Raw genomic sequence first — 20,634 nt, forward strand, 5'->3', positions numbered from 1 at the left:
TTCTCACTTATCTGACAACAGTTCGGTCCCATTTACATTGGATAATCGAGCCTATACTATAACAAGATTCTAGTTTGTTCTCTCTAGGAATTGGTGGGCTCTAGTCACTCTTCCTCATCTCCATTTTAGGTCTTGCTAAATACTAGCTAAAATAGTCACTGTCCAAAAAAGTAAACAGTCACATACATTTTTGTTGCTGCATCAGGGAGGGGAAGAGACAGCTCATGGAAGCAGAGAAGAGAAAAAGCTGGAAGTGGTGAGAAGGAACTTGGGAGCAGAGAGGGAAAGCTGCGGGGTGTTCGCCCTCAAGAGGAGCTGGAGAAAGTTAGGCTTTGAAATTACTGCAGAGGTGGGAGATCAAGTCTTGGAAAAGGTTCGAGCTGCATAGGGTGTAGCCTGGAAAGTTAAGACGGCTGGGGAGGATTGAGCCTGAGAAGAGTGTGTAAGAGGGGGTGGATGGGGAGGGGATGAGCTCCTATCCTAAGGAATAATTTGCCTTCTTCCCTTCCTACTGAATCTTCATATAAATTGCTCAAAGTAGACCATAAAAAAGAGAGAGCTACTTCAAGCAAATTGGGACAGGCTTGGCCCGTGCAGAGCTGTTGGGATAGGAGGATTTAGTTACCCGTTCAGTGTGACTGTGTTCATTGTGGTTCCTTTTCTTCTACCATCGTCTTGCCCATCACCAATGACTGGCGTTCCCATTACTCCTTTTGCTATTTTATCTTGCTTGTAAACGGCTGCATTATTGTCAATAACAGTGGTATAGAAAAATACCATTATTATTAATACATAGTTTAGCCAATATGCAATGTGTTATATTATCCAAACCCTAAGGGTATGAAATCTAAAAAAACATTGTGCTTCCTCCTTCACGTATCAAGCAGCAAAACTTGGCATGGATTACCAGTCAGATTAAGATCTTTATCTAATTATACAGTTTTCAGAAAGTCCATAAAAACCTTCTTGTGATTTTAATGTATTGCTATTACTATTTGTAATTTCCTAAGTGGATTACTAACAGGCTTATTTTCGAAAGAGAAGGGCACCCATCTTCCGACACAAATTGGGAGATGAGCGTCCTTCTCTCAGAGTTGCCCAAATCGGAATAATCGAAAGCCGATTTTGGGCATCCTCAACTGCTTCCCGTCACGGAGATAACCAAAGTTCACAGGGGGTGTGTCGGCACCGTAGCGTGCTTAAGAGATGGGCGTCCTCGGCCAATAATGGAAAAAAGAAGGGCGTCCCGCACTTGGCCGACTTTACTTGGTCCATTTTTTCTTGCGACCAAGCCTCAAAAAGGTGCCCGAATTGACCAGATGACGGGGATCACCTCCCCTTACTTCCCCAGTGGTCACCAACCCCTCCCACCCAAAAACAAAAAAAATTATTATTTTTTTTTTTTTTTTTGCCAGCCTCAAATGTCATACCCAGCTCCCTCACAGAAGATGCAAGTCCCTGGAGCAGTTTTCGTGGGTGCAGTGCACTTCAGGCAGGCGGACCCAGGCCCATCCCCCCCCCCACCTGTTACACTTGTGGTGGTAAATGTGAGCCCTTCAAAACTACTACTACTACTTGACATTTCTAAAGTGCTACTAGGGTTACGCAGCGCTGTACAATTTAACATGGAAGGCCAGTCCCTGCTCAAGGAGCTTACAATCTAAAAGACAGGTGTACAAACTAAAAACAAGTATAGAGTCCCACCACAAACCCACTGTACCCAAATGTAGGTGCCCCCCTTCACCCGTAAGGGCTATGGTAGTGGTGCACAGTTGTGGGGAGTGGGTTATGGGGGGCTCAGCACCCAAGGTAAGAGAGCTATGCACCTGGGAGCAATTTCTGAAGTCCACTGTAGTGCCCCCTAGGGTGCCCAGTTGGTGTCCTGGTATGTCAGGGGGACCAGTGCACTACGAATGCTGGCTCCTCCCACGACCAAAGGTCTTGGATTTGGTCGTTTTTGAGATGGGCATCCTCGGTTTCCATTATGGCCGAAAACCGGGGACAACCATCTCTAAGGTCGACCATCTCAATATTCAGGTCGACCATCTCTAAGGTCGACCTAAATGTTGAGATATGGGTGTCCCCGACCATATTATCGAAACGAAAGATGGATGCCCATCTTCCTCCTATATAATAATTCTCACCTCCAACGTTCTATGCGTCTTGCTGCCTGTGTCTGTGGCTTTCTTCGGAGTTGGTCTGCTAGGCTCTGTAGATCAGGCTGATGTCACACGCAGCACTGACCAACCGCACAATAGCAGCACGAGGCCCCACCCCTGCCGCCCTCACCGCCACGCCCCCCAAGGTCGCTGCCGCTCCCCCCCCCCCCCGAGATCACCCCTCCACCCCCCCAGGGTCACCACCATTCCCCCCCTCCACCCCCCCCTCCCGAGGTCGCCGCAGTCACTGCTCCCCCATCCACCCCATCCCGAGGTCGCCGCGGCTCCCCCCCTCCGTCCGCCACCCAGCCGGGCCCCCTGCATTGAAATCCCCTCCATCCACCCATGTGCATTGACCCTCCTCTCCCCCTGCCCCCCCTCCAGCCACCCATGTCCAGCGACTCTCCTCTCTCCCCTGCCCCCCTCCAGCCACCGAGGTTGTCCAGCGAATTCTTCGGGGCAGGCAGGAAAGATCCCCAGTCTTGCCTGCCCGCTGCCGGCGCTGACCCTCCCCCACTGCTGGATCGCTCTTCAAATTGGCCGCTGAGACTACTAAGACTAGGGGGGCACACAATGAAGCTACAAAGTAGTACATTTAAAACGAATTGGAGAAAACATTTCTTCACTCAGTGTGTAATAAAACTCTGGAATTCGTTGCCAGAGAATGTGTTAAAAGCAGTTAGCAGGGTTTAAAAAAGGTTTGGATAGCTTCCTAAAATAAAAAAATCCATAAGCCATTATTAAAATGGACTTAGGGAAAATCCACTGCTTATTTCTAGGATAAGCAGAATAAAGTGTATTGTACAGTTTTGAGATCCTGTCACGTACTTGTAAACTGGTATGGCCACTGTTGGAAACAGGATGCTGGGCTTGATGGACCTTCGGTCTGTCCCAGTATGGCAATACTTATGTACTTAAAAGAAATTCTACGATGTGATACCTGCCAATCCCCACATGTGTATCCATTATCACCACCAAACCTCAGCTTCAAAAAAAGTTTGCCTCTTCTGGGCTTGCAGAGTCCAACTAACACGAAGTCAAGTTGAGTTAGACTGGGATGAATAGAATGTTTCCACTTGCTACTCTACCCTAACCAGAAACCAAGACCAGCTTCTCTTCAAAATTTCGATAAGGTCTGCCATTACAAACAAGGACATAAGAAAAGCTATGCTAAGTCAGACCAAGATCCCCCCAAGCACAGTATCCCATCTTGAACAGTGACCAGTCCAAATCAAATACACTTGACAGATCCTAAATCTATTTCTCATAGTTCATTCGCAGCGATGACCAATGGCTCCCCATATCTACCCGGCACACATCCCAGTGATAGCAAAGCTGGATGCAAACACAATTTCTTACACCCAGCACCATATCTAAATTCCATGAACAGAGATGAATCCGAAAAGGGGGAGGTCTATTGTTCAGACCAAAACACTTCAGAGCTGGGGGGGGGGGGGGGGGTTGAAATTACATCTTTTTCAAAATCTGAGCCCAAGCATTGAACCTGCTCTGAGTGGGAAAGTGTGGGGTACAAATGTAATAATAAATAAATAAATATATCTCATGCATATTCATTGAGGAAATCCTGAAACCCTGACTGAACTGCAGACCTTGAGAACTGTGGGTGCCCAGCCCTGCGCAAGACTCAGCCTTGAAAAAAACAGGCATGAACGGGTTATGAGGAAAGGAGGTTCAGGGGCTGAATTGAACTGAAATGAAAACTTTTATGGAAAACAGTCCCTACACTGGCCCCAGTAACAAGGAAGAGATTGGCATGTTCAGATATTAACAGGACAAGATGGTGAGCACAAACCCCCTTCATCTACTCACAACATAGGAAAATGTTTTCCTTTGCTAACGTGAAACTGAGCGGCTCAGGACAAGATGCGCCCAACGTGAATTTCCAAACAAACAGGATTTAGCTACAGCTTCATGCAGGGAACAAACTCAGGGCAACCATGACAGGGCAGCAGGAAGAGCATGTAAGATTAGGAGTAACACACCCCAACCTCTGTCTGTTCTTTATAATTTTATTTTTTTTAAAACACGCATTTCACTGCAGTTTTAGGAGCCACATAGCTCCTTGAGAGAAAGCATCTGAAACTGGCATGGTCACAGAGAAAAGGAACTATGGACAGACAAAATTCTGTGGAGAAAGCATGGAAAAATCTGTCTGGATTAGCATAAACACAAACCTAGAAGATACCACACAGAAAGGATACATCCCAAGAATGACGGCTTCCAGACATTTGATGGGTAATGCTTCCCTGGTCATTTCTTTTGCTGTCTCCATTAACCTAGAGACAAAAAAATAAAAGAGAGAGAGTCAAAATTTTAAAACCCACGTACCTTACGCAAAAAAAAAAAAGGGGGGGGGGGAGGTTTGGAGCACCTCAAGTCTGAATGCACAGATCATGAATATGTTCTAAAAACATATGGAATGCCCCTGTTAAAATTGCCTGAACTTTTGGCAGTCCTTGTGGTTTACCATCCACTTGGTACAAGTGATGATTGTACTTTGAAATGTTCGTTATTACAAATATTCTTGTGGGTTTTTTTTTCCAAACCTATAATCTAAAATATGATAATTCTCCCTCTGGTATCTTAGGTTTCTATACTGAAGAACTGCTTCCTCTACCCTGCACTGATCACTAATGACTTAAAATATTTTTTTGCCTTTGTTATGAACATGCATAAGATTTGCACACACTACCTTCGTTCTATCTCATGCATGTCTTATGCATATTCGTTGTGGATATCCTGAAAACCAGACTGGCTGGGCGTGATCCAAATATAAACTAGGCTGTGAAGCACATTATTAAACTCCCAAAATAAACACTTCCCTTTCCATGTAGAAAAACATTGCAACCCCACATGTTCTTACAGATTCTCTTACTGTTGCTCTGAAGGAGGAAAAAGCCTCAGAACCCCGTTTTGAGCACACCTTTTTGCTAAGCGGCTGGGAAAAAAGGCATTTAAAACAAACGGGGCAGTAAATGGCTGTGCGCTAAAATTGAAAGTACTGCACGGCTATTTACTGTCTGAGTCCTTGACCCTTACTGACACCCACTGACCTAGCGGTAAGGGCTCACGCGCTAATCAGGCAGTGCACGCCAATGTGGCCGAACTGCCATTTACCGCCAGGAACGCCCCCCCCCCCCCCACCCCATGGTAGAAAATTATCTTCTACCACAGGAAACAGTGCGCACCAACTTCAAAACTACCACAGGGCATCTGTGCTACCCCTGCAGTAATGCCAATTTGGTGAACGTTATTTGCACATAAGCCCTACCGCTGCTTAGTAAAAGGGCCTCTAAACGTTTTAGAAAAAAAAAAAAAAAAACAGGTGTTTCACCAGATTTATTTGGAGGTTTACAAGAAATTCACTCTAAGCACGCACAAAGGAGATTTTTTTTTTTGCCAGCGACATGAACTACCCTATCTAGTCTTGTAGCAAAAGAAGGTGTGCTCAAGATGGGGTTCTGAGGCTTTTTCCACCTTCAGAGCAAAAATAACAGAATCTGTAAGAACATGCGAGGTTTCAATGTTTTTCTGCATGGAAAGCGAAGTGAAGTGTTTATTTTCGGAGACTGGGTTGAGAAAATCCCTGCGGTAGAGTGAAGTCCCCATGGTTCACTGACAGGTGAATTTTCGAAAGAGAAGGGCGCCCATCTTCCGACACAAATCGGGAGATGGGCGTCCTTCTCGCAAGGTCGCCCAAATCGGCATAATCGAAAGCCGATTTTGGGCGCCCTCAACTGCTTTCCGTCGCGGGGATGACCAAAGCTCAAGGGGGCGTGTCGGCAGTGTAGCGAAGGTGGGACTGAGGCGGGCTTAGGAGATGGGCGTCCTCGGCCGATAATGGAAAAAAGAAGGGCGTCCCTGACGAACACTTGGCAGACTTTACTTGGTCCATTTTTTGTCATGACCAAGCATCAAAAAGATGCCCAAACTGATTAGATGACCACAGGAGGGAATTGGGGATGACCTACCCTTACTCCCCCAGTGGTCAATAACCCCCTCCCACCCTCAAAAAAATCTTTAAAAATACTTTTTTGCCAGCCTCTATGCCAGCCTCAAATGTCATACTCAGGTCCATCGCAGCAGTATGCAGGTACCTGGAGCAGTTGTAGTGGGTGCAGTGTACTTCAGGCAGGCAGACCCAGGCCCATCCCCCCCTACCTGTTACACTTGTGGTGGCAAAACGTGAGCCCTCCAAAACCCACCAGAAACCCACTGTACCCACATGTAGGTGCCCTCCTTCATCCCTAAGGGCTATGGTAGTGGTGTACAGTTGTGGGGTTTGGGTGGGGGGGGGGGGTTTGGGGGGCTCAGCACCCAAGGTAAGGGAGCTATGCACCTGGGACCTTTTTCTGAAGTCCACTGCAGTGCCCCCTAGGGTGTCCGGTTGGTGTCCTGGCATGTCGGGGGCCAGTGCACTACGAATGCTGGCTCCTCCCACGACCCAATGGCTTGGATTTGGTTGTTTTTGAGATGGGCCTCCTCGGTTTCCATTATCGCCGAAAATTGGGGATGACCATCTCAAAAACGACTTAAGGATGACCATCTCTAAGGTTGACCTAAATTTCATGATTTGGGCGTCCGCAACCGTATTATCGAAACAAAAGATGGACACCCATCTTGTTTCGATAATATGGGTTGCCCCGCCCCTTTACGGGGTCGTCCTGCGAGGATGCCCTCATGAAAACTTGGGCGCCCCATTCGATGCATGTTTTGGCACGTGCGCAGAATCATTTTTCAGCGCACCTGCAAAAAAAAAAAAAAATGCCTTTTTTAAAAATTTTTGCCGAAAATGAATGTGTGGCAAAATGAAAATTGCCATGTATCCATTTTGGGTCTGAGACCTCATCGCCAGCCATTAACAGAGTGGTAAGGTCTCACGCGGTAACCGGGCAGTAATGGCCCACGCACGTAGAATGCCGATTACCGCCCGCACGCCAGAAAATAAAAATATTTTCCGGCAAGCATAGCAAACACGCGTCAAAATGAAATTACTGCAAGGGCCACGCGGCTTAGTAAAAGGACCCCTAAGGATTTCTGATCTATGAAAAAAGAAAGAAACCTGTGTACACTGGAGACTGGGGTGGGGGGGGGGGAAGAGATCCTACTGAAACAAAGCCAGCTGGTGTGTGCACAGAAGCATTAAAAAAACAGCGAATGGGATCAGCACATTTTTTTAACCCTCTCTAAGGGAGAGGTTTTCAACCCAGGCCTCAGGGCACATCCAGCCAGTCACATCCTGAAAACCCCGACCCGGCTGGGTGTGCCCTGAGGACTGGGTTCAAAACCCCTGCTCTAAGGCCCCAATGCTCAAAGCTAACCAGGACTTGTAAGGTTTCATTTAGACAGGTTTCAGCCAGTTTAGCATGCATGTTACTGTGTGCCTACTGCACAAAAGGTTTCAGTGTTGCTTTTATCGTTCATGGAAGCAGCGACCGACCAAAGATTCTATGCAAACAGTATCAAAATGTGATGTATGTAAACCATGCCATTAGCGATTCCTTCCAATGCCCAGAAAAATGGCATTAAAAAAAAAAATCCTGCCCTAACAACTAAAACCTAAAGACAGCTCCAAGTGGGCATTAGGATGAGTGCAGAGGAGAGACCCTTGGGAGTAGAGGGAGGGATAGGTAGCTGATCTTTGCTAGTCCAGTTTCGGATGCAGGAGGTTTTTGTGGTTTCCCTGTTAGACTCAGCTACGCTTGTCCAGCTGAAGCTCAGAACAATTTCTTCAGTTCTTCTTATCCACCCCCACTACTTTCTACCCAGGGTTTCCACAGCTGTTCCCTCTTAACCGGGCTTGCGCACTAGAGCTGTGCCTCCCACACAGCTCTTGTGGACATGCGCCAGGCACGTTCCTCCCCCTTTAACTTCCAATGCTCAACACTAACTGCGTGCATATAATTTGCATGCCGTTAGTGTTGAGAATTGTGCGGTAATTGTTTTTCAGTGTTTGGTAGGGTAGGGTTAAATTGCCATTTTTCTCAATGGAGGAGGGTGAATAGTGGAGTGCCACAGGGATCTGTACTGGGACTGGTGCTATTTAACATATTTATAAATGATCTGTAAATCACAACAAGTGAGGTGATTTAACGCATGCGGATTGTGAAAAACTAAAGGGAGACCTTAGGAACCTGGAAGACTGGGCATCCAAATGGCAAATGAAATTTAATGTAGACAAATGCAAAGTGATGCACATTGGGAAGAACAATCCGAATCATAGTTATCTGACGCTAGGAGTCAGCAGCACTCAAGAAAAAGCCCCAACTGTCATTGTAGACAATATGTTGAAATCTTCTGTCCAGTGTGCGGCAGCAGCAGCCAAAATAGCAAACCGGATGATAGGAATTATTAGGAAAGGGATGCAAAATAAGACCAAAATATTATAATGCCTCTGTATTGTTCCATTATGCAACCTCAACTTGAGTACTGCATTCAATTCTGGTCGCCGTATCTCAAAAAAAGATATAGCGGAATTAGAAAAGGTTCAAAGAAAAGCAACCAAAATTATAGAGAAGATGGACCTGCTCCTATATGAGGGAAAGCTAAAGAGGTTAGGGCTCTTCAGCTTGGAAAAGAGATGGTTGAGGGGGGATACGACTGAGGTCTACAAAATCCTAAGTGGTGTGGAGCAGGTGGAGGTGAATTGCTTTTTTACTCATTCAAAGAGTACAAGAACAGGGGACACTCAATGAATTGTATGGAAATACTTTTAAAACAACTAGGAGGAAATATTTTTTCATTCAAAGAATAGTTAAGCTCTGGAACTCGGTACCAGAGGATGTGGTAACGGTGGTTAGTGTATCTGGGTTTAAAAAAAGGAGTCCATAGTCTGTTATTGAGATGGACACAGGGGAAGCCACTGCTTGCCCTGGGATTGGTAGCCTGGAATGGTGCTATTAATTGGATTTCTTCCAGGTATTTGTGACCTAGATCGGCCACTGTTGGAAGCAGGATACTGGGCTAGATGGACCATTAGTCTGACCCAGTATGGCTATTTTTATGGTCGCTACAGTGCTGGAGTTCTGAGCATCTGGGCCTAAATCTGGTACATTCATGGGACTGAGGAAGTTAGCAGATTGCTCTGATACTGTCCTGACCTAAGGAAGAAGGTTCTAGCCTTCAAAGCTTGTCAAAAAATGTATTACATTGGATCATCGTATTTTTACTCTTTGTATTGTTTTATTTCTACTGATTATCCAATTGTCCATAAAGGAATACAAGCTATTCAGGAAACATCTGAATCTCAAAAGACCCTTCCTTGTCTGTGCTAGAGATGAGGCAGCAGGGTGCAGAGGTGCTTTTGCCTTACCTATAATTCTTCCAATCACGACTTGATGGAAGTTTCTATAATTTCCGAGTTAACGACAGCAGGCGCAGTGGAATCTTATAAAACCCTGCAGAGCTGAAAATGCCAGTTGACCTGCATGGTTAGTGAAGTCTTCTGGGTTACAGTAAGGTAAAATGTTGAAAGATTTTTTCCTACTTCACTACAAGAGGCCACACTCTAGATATTCCTTCTTTTCAGCAGGTTCATCTTGAGGAAAATCGTTCATGCAAATTTTTTTTATTGTTGGACCAACTATGTGAAACACTCTTCCTCTGCAAATGCACCAAATGACTTCATTACTAATGTTTAAAAGCATTTGTTTCATGAGGCATTTTATTAAAGGAGTTATTGTATGTTACATGTTTTTTTTATATTATTGTCGTCATGTTTTTTGGTTTTATGATTGTTAGTTGTAACTCGCTTAGACGTACTGGAAAAGTGGAATATAAATCTGATACATAAATAAAAAGCCATTTCACAAAAAGCCCCCCGAAAAAAATTTAAACTATGGGAATTGTCACGTTAATGTTTTTTTTCTTGAGCAAATGTAAGGCTGTTTCAATTCAATTGATAAAAACAGATATCTGTAGGACCTTGTCAAAGTGGGTCCAGAGCTGGGTTTGGTACCAAAGCAGCATTAGCTCTGTTATGAAGTGGATACGTGGAGCTTGTTCTGTGTAACTAAGGAGGCTCAAAATGTGGATGGATCTGTTTGACTATTAGATAGGCTTGCATTAATACAAACTTAATGATGACAATTCTATTGTTCTTGGTGTGCCCAAAACATATGACCAAAGTCTTCAGCTGGTTGAGAATGTAGCAGCCTATCTAGTCACTGGCCTCAGCTACAAGCCTCACGTGAGCCTTGTACTTAAACTGTGATAGCTGATAAGAGTATTTTAAAACAGAATGTAAAATTCCACAATTTTAAACTCGGGGTCCCTATTTATATCAGGGATATGTTAGTGGATTACCAACCTTGCAACTCTTCCTTCCTCATAAGCACTGCTTGCGGCAGTGCCTTCTCCCAAATGCATTTGATTAATCAGTACCTGAAAGTGGACTCTTATGCTGGGCCCAAATTTTAGAAAAATCTACCACCTGAGCTTTGTGCTAATTCAAAATTTATTACATTCCCACAAGCAGGGCCGTGCCAACCCAGTAAGCGAGGTAAGCATGGCAGGGGGGCGCCGACCTTTGGAGGGCGCCGCCGCGCCATGCTTACCGCCGCCACTTACCTCAGCTCCCGGATCCCGACAGCAGCGCTGGAGCCCGCCCACCCAACATCCCTTCGCATATCCTCCCCCGGGATTTTAAACAGATTAAAAAAAAAAAATGCAGGCAGGCACATTTTTTTAAATTTGTGCTTCCTCCCCTCCCTTTCCTCCCACCCACCGTTCCACAACACGCTTCCCGAGTCCCAGCCCCTTCCCAAGTCTACCACCAACCACGTTCTGTTCTCCCTCTCATTCTCCCACCTCCGGGCCCCGACTGTCAAGTTTTCTCTTACTTTGTTGCAGCAATAAGAAGCTGATTTGAGCCGGGCCGGCGTCGGATCCTTCCCTCTGCTTTTGTCACTCACGAGTCCCACCCTCACGCAAACAGGAAGTGTGTGAGCGACAGCAGGACTCGGAGGAGCGAGGGAATGATGTGGCCAGTGTGCTTTCGTCGTTGCTAAAGTTTGACAGTCCGTGGAGGGAGGAGTGACAAAAGGGGCGCTGGACACAGGGGGAGAGAGAGAAGGGGGGGAACAAAATGGCGCTGGACTTGGGGGAGAGAAAGAGGAGAAAACAAAGCGTTGGAGAGAGAGGGGGGGGAAACAGCGGTGCTCGGGGGGGGGGGGGTTGGAGAGAGAGAAAACAGCAGTGCTGGACTGGGGGGGGGGCTATCTAGACATAACCCACAATGATAGTAAATGCTATTGAAAACAATAGCAAAAAGATTAGAAATAAGGGACTGCCTATATGTGGGTCCATCTGTAAGAAGGGAAGAGGAGATGTTAGACTATGGGGGATGGGGGAGCGAAGGGCAGGACTGTTCTCAACAATGAGTAGGTAGGAGAACTGATGCTGAGCTATGGGGGAAGGGAAGGACAGGACTGATGTTGAGTTACAAGGAAGGATGGGGAAAGGGGTAGGCAAGGGCAGGGCAGATGTTGGGGCATGAAGGGTAGGAAAGGGCAGAGCTGCCAAGCTATCCAGTTCCAGGCTGGAGATTTTGGGGCAATCCTGGTTTTGAACTTATATCCCAAAACAGTGTGGGATTTGTAGTGCCCATTGAGTGCTTCGAGTCCCATAATGCAACAGCATAGAATGGGCAGAAATGCAGGACTGTCCCAAAATTTCCAGCCTGGAACTGGGTAACTGGAACTGTAAAGAGGCCCGGAGGGAGAGAAGAGAACGTGGCTGGAAATGGTAGGAGAGAGAGAGGGAGAGCCAGAGAGAGAGAGGGAGAGAAAGAGGGGACATGGAAAACAGCAGGAGAGAGCCATAGACATGGAAAAGAGCAGGGGAGAGCCAGAAAGAGATGGGGAGAGAAAGAGGGGCCATGGAAAAGAGCAGGGGAGAGCCAGGGACATGGAAAAAAAAGCAGGGGAGAGCCAGAAAGAGATGGGGAGAGAAAGAGGGGTCATGGAAAAGAGCAGGGGAGAGTCATGGACATGGAAAAGAGCAGGGGAGAGCCAGAAAGAGATGGGGAGAGAAAGAAGGGTCATGGAAAAGAGCAGGGGAGAGCCAGGGACATGGAAAAAAGCAGGGGAGAGCCAGAAAGAGATGGGGAGAGAAAGAGGGGCCATGGAAAAGAGCAGGGGAGAGCCAGGGACATGGAAAAAAGCAGGGGAGAGCCAGGGACATGGAAAAAAAAGCAGGGGAGAGCCAGAAAGAGATGGGGAGAGAAAGAGGGGCCATGGAAAAGAGCAGGGGAGAGCCAGGGACATGGAAAAAAGCAGGGGAGAGCCAGAAAGAGATGGGGAGAGAAAGAGGGGCCATGGAAAAGAGCAGGGGAGAGCCAGGGACATGGAAAAAAAAAGCAGGGGAGAGCCAGGGACATGGAAAAAAAAAGCAGGGGAGAGCCAGGGACATGGAAAAAAAAGCAGGGGAGAGCCAGAAAGAGATGGGGAGAGAAAGAGGGGTCATGGAAAAGAGCACGGGAGAGCCAGGGACATGGAAAAAAGCAGGGGAGAGCCAGAAAGAGATGGGGAGAGAAAGAGGGGGCATGAAAAAGAACAGGGGAGAGTCAGGGACATGGAAAAGAGCAGGGGAGAGCTAGAGAGAAGATGCTGGATGGAAGGGGGTACAGAGAGAGAGAGAGAGAGAGAGAGAGAGAGATGAGTGGAAAGATGGGGAGAGAAAGAGGGGACATGGGTAGGAGAGAGAGAGAAGCTGCTGGGGAGAAACTGGGGGAGACCCTAGCTGTCAGACTGAGAAATGCTGGATGAAAGGAGGGAGAAAGGAAAAATGCTGGAAGGAGGGGTCAGAATGAGGGAAGACGCTGGTAGAGGATGGGGTGAGAGGACATGCTGAATGGAAAAGGGTCGAGAAATAGAACTGTCTAGAAGGAAGGGGAGATAGAGGGAGACAATGGACGGAAGGATTGGGAGAGGGTAATGGGTGGAAGGATGGAGAGAGAAAGAGGGATGACACGGGATGGAAGGGTAGGAGAGAAAGAGGGAAGGTGCTGGACATGGGTGGATGGAGGGGAGGGCAGGTGGGAGAGGAGGGTTGCTGGACATGGATGGAGGGGAGGGAAGACAGGAAGGAGATGCACGTGGATGAAGGGGAGAAATTCTGGACATGGATGGAGGGGATGGAAGACAGAGGAAGGCGATGCAGATGGATGGAGGGGAAGGGAGAGAGAAGAAATGATCGACATGGATGGAGGGGAGGGAAGAAAGAGGAAGGAGATGAGATGAGGGAAAAGGGAGAAAACCTGCACATGGATGGAGAAAATAGGCAGAAGCTGGATCCACTTGACAATGAAGTCTGCAGAGGACCCAGCTTTTACTTACGGATGTAAGGCAAGAAAGGAGGAAAGTAAAGAAATAAATGGAAAGGAAGACCTGGAAATGGAGTTAAGAGGACAGATAGCAGAAGAATCAGGTACTGGGCCAGCATGATCAGAAAAACAAAGTCACCAGACAACAAAGGTAGAAAAAATCATTTTATTTTCATTATAGTGTTTGGAATATGTGCACTTTGATAATCAGGTGCTCAACATTAAAAGTTTATATTTATTTATTTATGGCATTTTATACTAGACGGGGGGGGGGGGGGGGGGGGCGCCAACTGATAGTCTGCAGGGGGGCACCAGAGACCCCAAGCACGGCTCTGCCCACAAGCTTCTGAAAACATCTCTTGCTTTGATTTTAAAATATATAAAATTATTCTCTTTAATGTTTTTTATACATTGCTGTTCAGAATGCCTATTTCATTTTGTTGGTCATATCCACAAGCTTTTAGTTAATGGGCAAGTAAAATACCAAATTACAAAAAAAAAATAGACAGCTATTAGTGTATTAGAAATAAATATACTAGATCAGGCCAAGGCCTGTGAGGACTAGCACTGTATACCCTGCAGACCTGCCAAATCTCCCATTAGGATCACCCGCTAAGAAGCTTCGACTTCCAGCAGCAGCAGATGGTTTGTCATCTCCAGCTGCCGCGGGACCAGTGTCGTGATAAGAGCTGTGGGACTGGTCCCATGGGAGCGGGAGATTGCGTTTTATTAAGGTGTCTCCTACTGCCATTGGACGAAGAGGTGATCGCTGGTGCCACAGGCATACCCTAAATCTCCCACTGAAAAAGCTGGCCCCGTTGGCAGCTCTAAAAAGGCAGACATAACAGGCCAAGGACCCTGGCTATGAAAAACTGGAAACATTTCTTGAGCAGAATGGTGCTTTGTTCCACCACTAACTGGAAGATGAGTTTGATGTGTTAAATGTAAATTTATTTTTTTATTTATTTGTTGCATTTGTATCCCACATTTTCCCACCTATTTGCAGGCTCAATGTGGCTTACATTATGCCGTAATGGCGATCGTCATTTCCGGAATGAGAAATACAAAGTGGTATTGCATTAAAGTTCCTAAGTGATAGAGTAAATTAAGCAGTCAGGTATAGAGAGGTATAGAGAGTTCATTAACGGAATGAGAAATAAAGTTGTATTGCGTTAGAGTTCATTACTGACAAAGTATATAAGCAACCAAGTATAGAGAGTTCAGTTTTGTTCAGTTCTGGTATAAATTTCGTTGTTTGGTATTTAGGATGGATCATTGTGGTAAGCCTTTTTGAACAGGTTGGTTTTTAATGATTTTCGGAAGTTTGTTAGGTCATGCATTGTTTTTATGATGTTTGGTAGTGCATTCCATAGTTGCGTGCTTATGTAGGAGAAGATGGATGCATATGTTGATTTACATTTTAGTCCTTTGCAGCTGGAGTAGTGGAGATTCAGGAATGTGCGTGCTGACCTTTTTGTGTTCCTGGTTGGTAAATCTATAAGGTCTGACATGAATGATTTTATGAACCAGGGTGCAAATTTTGAACGCAATACGTTCTTTAAGTGGGAGCCAGTGTAGTTTTTCTCTTAGGGGTTTGGCGCTTTCGTATTTCCAAATATGAGCCTGGCTGCTGTGTTTTGGGCAGTTTGGAGTTTCTTTATGATTTGTTCTTTGCATCCGGCATAGATGGCACTGCAGTAATCTAGGTGGCTTAGCACCATTGATTGTACCAGGCTGCGGAATATTGCCCTTGGGAAGAAAGGTTTTATTCTTTTGAGTTTCCACATTGAATGGAACATTTTCTTTGCTGTATTTTTCACATGGCTTTCTAGTGTGAGATTTCGGTCAATTGTAACTCCGAGAATGTTCAGGCTATCTGAAACAGGGAGGGTGTAGTCTGGGTTGTTTATTGTGGTGGGTTTGTTTGTGTTATGTTGTGATGATAGGATGAGACATTGTGTTTTTTTCTGCGTTGAGTTTTAGTTGAAATGCATCCACCCATGAGTTCATGATTTGGAGGCTGTGTTTGATTTCATCTATGATTTCTGTTAGATCATGTTTGAACGGGATGTAGATTGTGACATCGTCTGCGTAGATGTAAGGATTAAGGCCTTGGTTGGATAGCGATTTGGCTAGAGGTGTCATCATTAGGTTGAAAAGGGTCGGTAAAAGCGGTGATCTTTGGGGTACTCCACATTCTGGTTTCCATGGTGATGATGTATTCGAATTTGATATCACTTGGTATGTTCTTGCGGTAAGGAAGCCTTTGATCCAATTAAGTACGTTTCCTCCAATCCCGAAGGATATTTAATAGTATTTTGTGGTTTACCATGTCGAACGTGTTGGACATGTCGAATTGTAGGAGAAGTACACTATTGCCAGTTGCAATTATTTGTTTAAATTTGGTTAGGAGAGTGGTGTACTGTTTCGGTGCTGTGGTTGGATCGAAATCCCGATTGTGATTCTTGTAGTACTGAGAATTTGGTTTGGTAGTCAGTGAGCTGTTTGGTTACTATACTTTCCATTAATTTGATTGCCAGAGGGATGGATGCTACCGGGCGGTAGTTGGTTATGTCATTTGCTTTTTTTCTTTGAAAGATAGAGGAGAAAATTCCCTCCCCCCCCCCCCCCCCCAGGTCAGTCCTTCAGTTTGGCAGTGATCAGGCCAGGAATTTGGCATAAGCAATGCAGGCACATGCCTCCAGCATCATATTTTGAAAAATGCCAAAGTGCCACTGCTATGTCTTGATCCAGGCCTACAACCACAGCACTTCTGTGGTAAAGAGCAGCCAGTCCATGGAGCACCTACTCATAAGGAAAATTTAATGAGGAGCCTACTAGGCCTCGCTGACAGGCCCTGGAGTACCCTGCCCCCTTTTATAGGTTTCCCTTCAACAAGAATCCTAGGCCAAAAAGAGGGGCCAGGGTTCTTCAGGGCCTGTCAGCACTAGAAGCCAAGCTGGCTGTTCATTAAAGTTTCCTCAGGAGAAAATTTGCTGTTGTGGCAGAGGGATAATGGGAAAAGAGGAATGTGGCAGAGGGATAATGGGAAAAGAGGAACTTGGCAGGTGAGGGGGGAGGAGATTCACCCCCTCCCCTCCCTAATTGCCTATGGACGCTCTTAGGCCCAGATGCATTAAAGACATTGGTAATTCCCGTTCCCTACCGATTCCATAGCGAATCGGTAGGGAACGGGAATGCATCAACGATAGGGAATGCAAATGAGCTACTCGTTGTAGCTCACTTGCATTCTCTAGTCCTTCGGTACCTGAGTCGGAGAATCGGGACGTCCCTTTAGATTAGGCTCCTCTTCCTGGTCTCTTCAGCCAATCAAAGCGGGCTTAGCTGGCTGTTGTCAGCGAAACGCGCTCTGATTGGCTGAAGAGACCAGGAAGAGGAGCCTAATCTAAAGGGACGTCCCGATTCTCCGGCAACCAGGAAAATAGAAAAATTTCACTGTGGAGGGGTAAGTGGCGCGGCGAAGTTAAATAGAAGGGGGAAAAAAAACACGAGCGCCGGCAGAGCAAAAAACTGCGAAAAAAAAAACGTCTCTCAGAAGCGCAGGGAGAGTACGTCCTTAAAGGACGCCCCTCACATGCGCTCCCTGCTTTTTTTTTTTTTTCTTACCTTTTTTGGGGGCCCTTTTCCTTTCCGATTCCCTCACAGGAGCCCTAACAAGAGGTCAGACATCTCGTTAGGTTTCCTACGGTAAGGGAATCGAAAAAACGGTAGTGCATCTGATTATAATGGGCTGCAATGGTACTGCAGCTCATTATAATAGCTTTTCAATCATTTGCATTCCGTTTTCGTTGCCTGCTACCGTGGCAGGGAAAATGCCCTTAGTGCATGCCCGGGGTGAACTACTTGCGTTTTAAACTGGCTGGAACCAGTTTAAAACGCAAGTTGTGGGCTCGTTAGGTTTTGTGCATCTGGGCCCTAATGTGAATCAGGGCCTAGGAATGATTCTTTAAAGATAGGATCTGAGCTCCCACCTCCCACACAGGGTAGAAGTGATTTGGGTAAGTCACAGCTCTTCACAGAACCTAGAGGCAGATGCACTAAAGCTTAATGAGCCTTTAAGGACCCTCCAACGAGGACATTTTGATCCCTTGCATGCATCAAAGGGCTTTTACCGAGGAAGCTAGCAGCTAACGAAAACGGAATGCAGATGAGCAATTTGTGTACAAACCCCATTGAAACGAGATGCACTAACCTTTTCCGATTGCCTTTACGCAGGAAAAAGGCAGGAAATCTAACAGGTCTGTACCTCTCGTTAGGACAGCTCTGTGCCAGGAAAAATCGTAAAGTGAAAAAACAAACAAACTGTGAGCCAATCCCAGCGCATTAGCAGAGCTAAAAGCGCTGTGATTGGTCAAAAGGAAACTGAAAGGCACACTCCATAAACAGAAGCCTCTACCAGCCCCAAGGAGTTCAAAAACATTTCTTAAATAAGCCTTCAAAATGTCCCCATGGAAGAAAAATCCAGCGGTAACAAAGAGATGTCTTCATTTTTTTAGGCTCTGGGATAGCGTTAGGAAGTCAGACTCCATGTCTCTCTGCTGCTGTCTGGAAAACAGCCCACGCATTTCAATAACAGAAGAAAGTCTGAAATTAAACTCAATTGGAAATGTAATCTCCTAATTCCCACCTCAGTATGTTGGCAGTCTTCAAACCCCTGCCTCTGGAAGCCCTTCCTTCAACCCTGTCTTTGCACAGCTTCGGTTGCGCGTCTCTCTCCTCCTGGGCCTGCCCCCGTCTGACGTCAGTAACCTACGTAGGTTACTGACGTCAGACGGGGACAGGCCCAGGAGGAGAGAGACGCGCGACCGAAGCTGTGCGAAGACAGGCATCAGCTTTTCTTCTTGCCCGTGCAGCGCCTTCGGACAGACCCCAAGAGGGGGCGGGGCACAGGGCGGAGGATGTCGGGAGGCGGAGCTGAGGGGAGACAGAGTAGTGAGGAAGGGAGGGGGGCCGGGGCTGCTAACGGTATGTTTTGCTTAAATTTATAATGCAGGGGGAAGCGGCGACCTCGGGCGGGAGGGGGGGGCAAGGACGGCCATACAGGACGCTCCTGACGAGCGCCTTTGCCCCCTCTCGACCCTTTTTTTATTTTTGTTTTGATTTGGGAGCCATGTGCTTGTGTTTTGACTGTTTGTGGCATGCGCAGAGCAGCTAACATAACGCTTGGCTGCTCTGCGCATGATTTAGGGGCCGATTACCGACGTGTATTGTGATTCTTTAATACATTGTACTTTTCAATACCGATCCGAGCATGTGTGACTTGTTGTTTTGGTGCATTCTTCGTTTTTTTAAAATCGTTAGGGACTTTAACGATTTAGATTTTTTAATGTTTGCTTGATGCATCTGCCTCCTAGCAGATAACACCAAGAGGTGGGGGGAGTATCCTGAAGATATATAGTTTCCTTTCTGAACCTGGGACAACAAAGGGATTTAAGGGCAGAATAGAAAACCACTAACAGAAGGCTAAATGCTAAAGATTTATGGAGAGAAGCTGCATACATATTTTCATTCTATCTATATCAGATGTGAGAAAGTCAATTCCCTGCTAGGCCCACATTCCGAATGCAACACTAGAGGAGGTCTATGGAAATCACAACCTCAAACATCAGAACAAAGAATGTGAGTAGTTTATTTGCATGGTATGTATGATTTGCTATTTTTAAAAATATGTTTATGGACATTTTTGTAGTCTGGTGCTTGTTTTCCAATAAAAAATATTGGGTTAAAATATCTTTAATGTTATTTTAATTGTATTATGCTTTGATAAAGACCCATCCTTCAACTCCTCTAACACTGGACACTCGTACATCGATTGCTAAATAAAGACTTCTCTTGAACAAACAGCTAAGACACAATAGGGGACAGTGTTTCAGCATAACAGCCTACCTCAGGGATCTGCTATTTGATGTTGATCAAATATAGCAATTGTTAAATACTGTTCTTACTACTACTACTACTTAACATTTCTAGAGCGCTACTAGGGTTACGCAGCACTGTACAATTTAACAAAGAGAGACAGTCCCTGCTCAAAGAGCTTACAATCTTGAGAACAAACCAGCGTACGAGTGTCCAGTGTTGGAAGACCCATCCTAAAACTCCATTTATCTTGGTTGCTGTGTGGTTATTCTTCTTATGCTTTGATAGACCAACTGAAAAGCAGAAAAACATTTTTTAATCAAGAAGACGTCAACTTACCCACTCAGAGGCCTGGTTTTCCTAATTTCAAAAAGCTGGGTTCCTGTATGATTGTATATGTGCTTGGTTAAGGAAACAGTTCATTAATAAAAATAGATTTAGACTGAACAAATCTTCACCAAGTATGACTGTACTCTCTCCAAACTTTATTTTTTCAAAACTTATACCCTGCTTAACACAAACAAAACATACATAAAGTTAAAAACAAAAAAATTAAAAACATAAAAACAGAACAAGTTCGCAAAAAAAAAAAAAAAAAAAAAAGAGTTGAAATGATTCCTGGTCTGCTAAATAGTCATCTAAACATTAAGGAAAGCCTGCAAAAATACCCCAAGGCACACAAATCTACCACACATAAATCAGTCTCTCTCCTGCTATGATCCTGTAGAAATTGCAATGGGGAAAATATGGACCCGTGACCTCTGTAGGAATATGGGGGAAACCAAGCTGTGAGGAAGCCCTGGAACATGTCATAACATACTGTACTTAGATCAAGGGGAAAAGAAAAACTGTACATACTTCACTGAAATTTCACCAAGGCTCTTGTATGGTCTTGCCATGCACGGCTAAACCCACGTATGTGCTCCCCATGCAAAGAATTTCAACAAAAATACCTAACAAGCTGTTTGCTCATATCAAATTACATTTGTCACCATCTTAGAAATATGTTTGGTATTAACAGGAACAGTTTATCCTGCTCCAGTTACATGGCCTCTTGCTCAAAGACTCCCTCAATCCAAAGTGAACTTATGGATCCCCAGTAACCTTTGTCCCATAGACAGAAGAAAGGAACATAGCCTGAAATTATACATCTCCTTCACCGTAACTGCATGTAACATGGATTCCGCAGTCCAGCTCATGAATGCAATCCTAGAACGGTCATGAAACATTGGGGGGGGGGGGGGGGGGGGGGAG

At 45.6% G+C, this 20,634-nt stretch overlaps 1 protein-coding gene across 1 annotated transcript in view; it reads right to left on the minus strand.

The window, feature by feature from the left end:
- The window catches only part of VASH2 (vasohibin 2), a 95,260-nt gene that overhangs the window by 50,603 nt on the left and 24,023 nt on the right, over positions 1 to 20,634 (minus strand). Inside the window, exons 4-5 of the mRNA XM_030196047.1 lie at positions 19,720 to 19,776; positions 4,382 to 4,456 (exon numbers count right to left, since the gene is read on the minus strand). Of these exons, the coding sequence (XP_030051907.1) occupies positions 4,382 to 4,456; positions 19,720 to 19,776 (132 nt within the window). The remainder of the gene's footprint in view (positions 1 to 4,381; positions 4,457 to 19,719; positions 19,777 to 20,634) is intronic.

The sequence above is a fragment of the Microcaecilia unicolor genome, chromosome 3 (genome assembly GCF_901765095.1).
Source record: "Microcaecilia unicolor chromosome 3, aMicUni1.1, whole genome shotgun sequence".
NCBI classification, from domain to species: domain Eukaryota; kingdom Metazoa; phylum Chordata; class Amphibia; order Gymnophiona; family Siphonopidae; genus Microcaecilia; species Microcaecilia unicolor.